Raw genomic sequence first — 7,495 nt, 5'->3', positions numbered from 1 at the left:
AAATCCTGTCCCTGATCATTTTGATTCCATATCCAAACTCGTCTCATTCGCGAAAGATCCTGATCAAAATTGAAAATTCATAACCACAATCAACAGATTTGCACCGCTCCTCGTCGAAATCTTAATTGAAGTACTTTGTTTAAAAAAATATTTTGTACCCATCGTATTCACACACGTACCCTGTTTCCTTCGTTTTATCAATATTACCCCAAAAGATTTTTATTTGGGAGGCTTCAGAAATCACTCAATTTCACAAATGACCCTTCCTCCAATTTGGCTTCATCTATTGCCTTAACCGTTTAATTTCCAGTTTCAGAGACCAAGAACTGGTATGATTTTTATTTGGAGTATGATTCAAAAAGAGGGACAAATTGGGGAGAGGATGAGGAGAGAGAATGGGAAATGGGGCCAGGAAGGGAATTGGTGACGGGGTGCAAACTAAAGGTGTTTAATTGATATTTTTCGATGCACAGATGTGTATGGAACATTGACTTGAAAGATCGGAGGCCTTTTCGAAATTTTTCCATGCATGTATGCATCCACCTAATCATAGTAAACCCACGTGTAGTCCATGTCACTCATTCCGCTAGTTGTTACGGAGGGGTGACGGAAGAGGGGGAAATTGATGAGTTTTTTTAATATATAGTTGAGATGTTTATTTGACATTTATTAAAAATCACATGCGTGATTTTGGTAAAACGTCTAGGGTCTACATGAAATACGTTCAAAATCTGGAGTACATTTGATACCTATAGTTTGGCTCCATTTTATTTTGTGTCTTTACTAACTCAAACATCAGTACATAATTTTATTTAAGCCATAAACTTATTTTGAGTCCAAAAACATAAATTCATTCTACTAAATGTAAAAATAACTCAAGCATGATTTCCACCATCTAAGACAACCTTCTTCATGATGTCACGTCCTTTGCACATGGCTTCTAATGGCTCAGCTTTGGGCATTGTTGTCCCTTTTCCTTCAGCCAAATCAACAAGATCCTCACCAACTCTTTCCCACTCAAAGCACTGAATCAATGACCCCAAGGCCAAGCCCACAACACGTTGTGCTAAACCAGCCCCGGGACATGCCCTCCTCCCGAAACCAAATGGCATTAACTTGTGTCCTTCCACCTCCCTACATTCAAACCTTTCAGGTTTAAAGCTACCGGGGTCATCCCAAACCTTGGGGTCTTTGTGAATGGCCCATGCATTAACCAACAAGATTGTGTCCCGTGGCACGTCGAATCCCCCAATGATACAATCATCGGATGACATGTGTGGTACAAGCATTGGTGCCGCTGGGCAAATTCGAAAGGTTTCAGATATAATAGCTTGAAGATAAAGCAACTTGGAGAGATCTTGCTCATCAAGCAGGCGATCTTGGCCAATGTTAGTGTCTAACTCATTTCTAGCCTTCTCTAGTATTTGTGGGTGGTTCAACAAGAGAGACATTGCCCATTCCATCGTAATGGCAGATGTGTCTGTCCCTGCAAAGACCATAACCTGCATATTTCAAGTTATAACACCATGGTTATTATGACTGCACTGTACATATAGAAATGGAGAGAGAACAAAGAGTGTGCGATAAAACTACATACACAACCCATTGTAATAAGCTTTTGCATTCTGAGGTACTTTTAAATCATTGTGAGCTAGGATCTGATATATATATATATATATATATATATTTTTTTTTTTTTTGGATTAATTACTAGAGGTTATGGTTGTGATGAATTTGTCATGAGACTTTGTGGTGTATTTGTTGGCATCTTCCAGATAACTGTTTTTATGACAAACAGTTTGGATCAAGCACTTTCTAGTCATATTTTTAGCTGATTTCTCGCGTAGATCCTTAAATCACATTTTGAATACATTGAACGGTTTGGATCATCGAAATTTGACCAGAAAAAGTGAAGCTAAGTAAGGACTCCCTTATAAGAAGGGGACTGATATGTTTTACACACACACACACACCCCGCGGATCCTCTAAGGGGTAACGTATTTTAATAAATTACGGACCTCCCCTTTTTCAATCAAATTTTTATGATCCAAACTGTTCAATGTGTTCAGAACGTGATTTTAAGGGTCCTCGCGAGAAATCAGCAAAAAAAAGAATACCGAAAAATAGTTCGTTCGAGCAGTTTTCATTGTACAGATTGCTTTACTATATGATTTTTTGGCCCGATTCGCGACAACTATGGCCGCTATAGATGCTTTGGGCCCAAAAATGCTTTGTCTCAAAAAATCTCTCTTTTCGTGATACCATATTGTTATCATTGTTATTTTCGGTAACAATTGTGTCACAGAAAATCTGTCTTCGGTGACACTAAATTCTTGTCACCGTTGACAACATTGCGTGACAACTACACAATTTTTTCACCATTGATTGTCAGTGTCATGGATACAATGACACCTCTTCTTATGTCACCAAAGATAATAGGTGACAAAATTTGGACCTTTTGTGACATTTTTACATGTCACCAAATGTGTTTTTTGTTGTAGTGCATTAAAAACATGTAGAGAGTAAAATATTTTTCTCGAAGATGGAAAAAGAATAAAGGCTGGAGAGTTACACTTACAGTGATAAGCCCTTTGATAATTGCATCTGAATAGTGCTCTGGCTCTGATTCTTGCAATGAAAGCAAATGACCAATCATCGTATTCTTACTCTTATCCCTCCTATGCTCATCGATCAACCCTTGCGAAAGGGCATCCCATCTCTTATGAATTTTTATCAAATTCTTTTCATAACCCTTATAATCAATCCATCGTAAAACAGGCAAGAAATCGGCGGGGTTCGATGCTCCGCTGTATGAAAGCGCCTCCCCTATGAGCTTCCGAAACTCATCCGCCTCCAATGAATCCTCCAAATCGTCATCGTAATACCGTTTCCCGGCGATTATTCTCATAATAATATTAAACGTCAGCCCAAAGAGCTTTGACTTCATTTCGACCTTTGCAAAATCGATAGACGATTTCTGGTACAACCGGCAGAGTAGTTGCCTAATTTCGTCTTGCCGGATAGATAGGAAGGCGTTGAGGCGGATGGTAGAGAAGATCTCGAGGGACGTGAGGCGGCGGAGGTTGCGCCAGTGGTCTCCATACCGGGAGGTGACGATAGTGGTGTAGTTGTACCCAAAGTATTTTCCGATTATGAACCTTGGACGGTTGGCTAGGACGATGTCGTTTTTGGTGAAGCACTCTTCGGAAATGGACGAAGAGGAAATGACTACGACAAGTTGGGACCCGAGGCGGAGGGAGAAGATGGGGCCGAGGGTTTGGGAGAGTTTGAAGAAGTTTCGGTGGATGGGTACTTTGAGGAGGCGGAGGTGGCCGATGAAGGGAAGGGAGGGAGGGCTTGGAGGAAGGTTGCGGCGGCCGTGGGGTTTTTGTGACAGAAATATGAAAGCAATGAGGAGGAGGAAAACGGAGAGGGAGATGTATGAGAGGGTGAGTTCCATGTTTGGCAGTACTGCTTGAAGTTGATAATATGCATGAAGGGTGTTTTTTTGAGGATAAGCCATCCGTTTATATAGTGGGAAAAATTTAAAAAAATTCCTGAATTTTCAGGAACTTTACAAAAAAAATATCTAGATTTTAATTAATAACTAAAAAACACCTAAACTTACCATTTCTTTAACAATAAAGCTTCCGCCATCAAATTCTGTCAATTTGCAATGGATGGAGCTAATAGAAGGCGTTGACCTTCCCTCTTTTTTTTAACTTTTTACTTCAAAAATTTGCTTTTAACTATTTTTTTAAGTAATAAATAAATATGCAATAAAAATTTTTTTCTTATTATTTATCAAAAAAGATTACTTTAATCTTATTTTTTACTATTTACAAAAATAACCCTTCTTTTTTTACTATTTACAAAAATAACCCTTCTTTTTTTACTTTCAAATTTTACATTTCCCTCTCTCTCTCTCTCTCTCTCTCTCTCTCTCTCCCTCTCTCTCTCTCCCTCTCTCTCTCTTCCTCTTTTTTTTAGAAATTTGACCCCATACCAACAATCAACCCCACAGCCAACCGCTAAAATCCTAGTCCCAATTTTAGAATTTTGAAATTACTTTTTTAACCTTTATTTTATTTTTTACTTCCAAAATTACTTTTTAACTCCTTCTTTTCTAGAAATAAATAAATATGCAAAAATTACTTTCACCCTTATTTTTAAAACTCTCTAAAATTTTTGGCAATAGTTTAAAAAACAAATAGTAAAAAAATAATTTTTGAAGAAAGAAAAAAGTAAGTAAAAAGTACGGTTTTTTCAAAGTAATTTTTGATAAATAGTAAGGAGGAAAAAAAGAACTTTATTGCCTATTTATTACTACTAAAACAAAAGAAAGAGTTAAAAGTAATTATTGAAAGTAAAAAGTACAAAAAAGGGAGGTTAACGTTTTGTAAAGTTCAAAGTCCAAGTACCTTTTTGTAAAGTTTTTGAAAGTTTAGGGGCTTTTTTGAAATTTTCTCAAAAGTGGATGCATGGTGAAGTGTCTGCAAAATGAACAAGTTAAGAGGTTTTGGCTTTGTTTAATGTTAGATAAGGAGAAACGATATTTAGAGGGAAAAGAAATTGCGAAACATATGCATGTATGCAAAACACCTTACGTAACTGTGTAAGTGTGTGGGATTGAGTTTCTTCTACCCTTATTATTTTTGTTTTACTGAACTTCGAAAATTGAATAAAAACATCGAAAATTCACTTGAATCCTCGACTCAAACGTTTACTCAAACATATACTAATAAAAGTTACTCAAGTTAGTCAAAAAATTTAACTCAAATTTTGAAGAATGGAATCTACTGGACTTTGATTTTCAAAAATATTGTTGAATGGTAATGCTATTGGTCTTTGTTTTTCAAAAAATATTAAGACGGCAACCCTAAGAGGTACAGTCTCTTCCACCCACAAAACCCAAGTACTTTCCTTCTCGTTTTTGAACTATATGACTTGCTCGTTGGAAGGCCATCCCGGTGGGGTGGCCCGTATTCGTGTTTAAAGCATTGTGATTTTATCTCTCTAAAGTATTGTTCAGTATTGTTGGACGAAGTGTCATGTGATTTTGAACAAAATGCAAGAACATTAACCCGACAACTTTCATAGGGGTTTTAAAAGTTGAACTAATATGCAAGCCTGTTTTGGCCTAATTAAAAAGTCGGATTATTTTTTGTACGTATTCAATTTTTTTCTACATTTATTAATTTGTATAAATTTTATTTTGTCTTTGTTGTAAATTTTATAGGTTCTGATTACTTTTTAGATTTTTTTTTGTCGAGACGAACCAATAATTTATGAAAAATAGCAAAAAACTAACAAATATAAAAAAAAAACTGAATAGAGAAAAAAACAATTCGGAATTTTTTTATTTTTTATTTTTTTTGAATTTCGAAGTCATCTTATTTAATTCGGAATTTTTTATTTTTTTTGGATTTGCATGGTGTCGTTATCACGATCTATAATAAGAAAGGGGGTGACGTAAGGGGTGATGACTTTTTTTTTGGATCGGTAAGGGGGGATGACTTGAGTACTCTTTTTTTCTTGTTTCTTAGCTAATTGGGTGTTGACTTGAGGATGAGGTAAGTGGTGATGACTTGACCACTTTATCTATATACACTTTTTGTGGGGCTCTTCTCTTCTAGATTTTTGACCGGCTGGAGCATCCCCAGTCCATTAGTCTCTAACTCCATTTTAGAGATTAAAAATACTATTTTAAAATTAAAAAATAAATTTAGAGCTTATTACTATTCATGCATACTCCAACCACAAATCTTCATTTCCATCTCTATATTCAAAAAATTCAAAATTCCTTCAATTTTTTTTTTCTCGGCAAAATTCCTTCAATTTTCCTCCAAAACCTACCAACATTCTTTCAAAATTCAAATTCCTATTTTTGTGAATTCTCACCAAATATATCTAATATTGGTGTCAAATTAATGACATTTTCATTATCCTTTCAATAGTACAAACTTTATAGAAATAAGATATATATAATTCGAAAGTTATCCCATATTAGAAGTGAAAAGTACAAATGGAGATGAGTCTCTATTTTGATATTGAGTCTCTATATTTAGAGATCCAAAATAAGGTCTCTATTTTAGAGCTCCAAAATAGAGCTTGGTTGGAGTTTGTTTGATCTCTATATCTCCCAAAATATAAAGATATAGAGCTTGGTAGGAGATGCTCTGAAGGCGTTCCTAGCTAGTTTGTGATTTTCAATTAGCTTTTGTTTTGTGTCTTAAATTTAGGGAATTGATTTCTATACTTCCTTTTTTGGATATCCACACTTTCTTTTTTGTCTTTTAGCAAAAAAAAATACATATACTTTCAACACTAAAATCCAAAAAAAGGGAGTGTGGTTATCAAAAAAATGAGTGTAGAAATCAATTCACTAAATTTATCGAAGTTTCTTTTTCATATTTTTTCTTTTTCTGTATGTACGTAATTTCTTGAGTTTGCGTCAAATTTTGTGAATTGATCATTAATTTGTTTTGATGACATGAAAGTTAAAGAATATAAAAAAGTTATTAAAGACGAAAAGAAGTTTGAAAATGATACCTTCGCTGTTTTTTGTTTGTCATGTGTCCAAATTTTATTATAAACGTGGTTCCAAATTTTACACTATTCATTGATGGTGTTCCTCCTTAAATTTTGGAATACTCCGGATATCGTTGTTGGGTCCGTTTCTGAGAATTCTCCCGATTCGGTTTGGCCTAACGGCCATGGAGGCTCGTGTTTGGCGGTGGAGATCAAATCATAGATCTGGCCTTTTGCTTGCTTGCTCTTTGGGTGTTTTTGCGATGGCGGTGCTCGGCGGCATTTGGTCTTGGTTATTGCTGATGTATCCGTCCGTTTGTGAGGGTCAAAACGGGGGCTCTCGGTGGGTTCAATGGTTTTCCGGCGGTGGCATCGATGCTCTGTGTTCGGACTCTAGTGGATCTGGTTCGGCGGTATGTGGGTTCTAGTGATGGTGGTGCGCCAAAGAATGGTGGTCGGCGGTGAGGCTAGCTAGGGTTTTGAAACTATAGTAGGCCGAAGTTAACGACTCGGACCCCATGCCCAACAAGCACGAATTGAGGTTAATGTCGAGGGAGTCAGCCGTACCCCCACTCAGGTTCGGCGATGACCAGAGCCTGGGGAAGGATCATGCCACACTTACTCGACGCCTCGGCTAAGCAGAAAATTCTTCAGGTTCGGCTACCGTCAGGACCACTCACTCCGTTGGTGTCATTACCTTCTAGCATAACGGTTTCAGCCTTTGCAGAAGGGCTTGTCCCATAAGGGTGTCCTTCGATTGGTTTCTTGCCAATCATATGGATTGGGTCTTGGATTGAGCAGAAGTGTTCTTTGAACATGGACGTTGTTTCCTTGTTCTTATTAGTCTTGTAACAATTTCAAGATTAATGAAATTTTTTTGCCTTTCAAAAAAAAAAAAAAACCCAATTACTGGTTGATAATTGATATACTGCGATAAGTGTTATCGCCCTATTAAATGAAGTTC

The 7,495-nt window shown here is 36.6% G+C and overlaps 1 protein-coding gene across 1 annotated transcript; it reads right to left on the bottom strand.

Moving 5' to 3' along the window:
- Window positions 1-719: 719 nt before the first annotated feature.
- Window positions 720-3,496, bottom strand: LOC131303822 (cytochrome P450 81Q32-like). Its single transcript, XM_058330851.1, has 2 exons — window positions 2,579-3,496; window positions 720-1,502 (listed from the first exon to the last, which is right to left on the bottom strand). The coding sequence occupies exons 1-2, from the start codon at window positions 3,458-3,460 to the stop codon at window positions 876-878; spliced, it is 1,509 nt and encodes a 502-aa protein (XP_058186834.1). The 5' UTR covers window positions 3,461-3,496; the 3' UTR covers window positions 720-875.
- Between the last annotated feature and the right edge of the window lie 3,999 nt (window positions 3,497-7,495).

The sequence above is a fragment of the Rhododendron vialii genome, chromosome 10a (genome assembly GCF_030253575.1).
Source record: "Rhododendron vialii isolate Sample 1 chromosome 10a, ASM3025357v1".
Taxonomy (NCBI): domain Eukaryota; kingdom Viridiplantae; phylum Streptophyta; class Magnoliopsida; order Ericales; family Ericaceae; genus Rhododendron; species Rhododendron vialii.
This window is presented reverse-complemented; position numbering and strand designations above follow the sequence as displayed.

What these genes read in the sequence shown, in the direction of transcription:
- LOC131303822 (XM_058330851.1), bottom strand. Translation starts at nt 3,460, where the DNA reads ATGGAACTCACCCTCTCATACATCTCCCTCTCCGTTTTCCTCCTCCTC. An exon ending in TTATCAAAGGGCTTATCACT is followed by an intron (nt 1,503 to 2,578) that starts GTAAGTGTAACT and finishes TGAAATATGCAG; the next exon opens with GTTATGGTCTTTGCAGGGAC.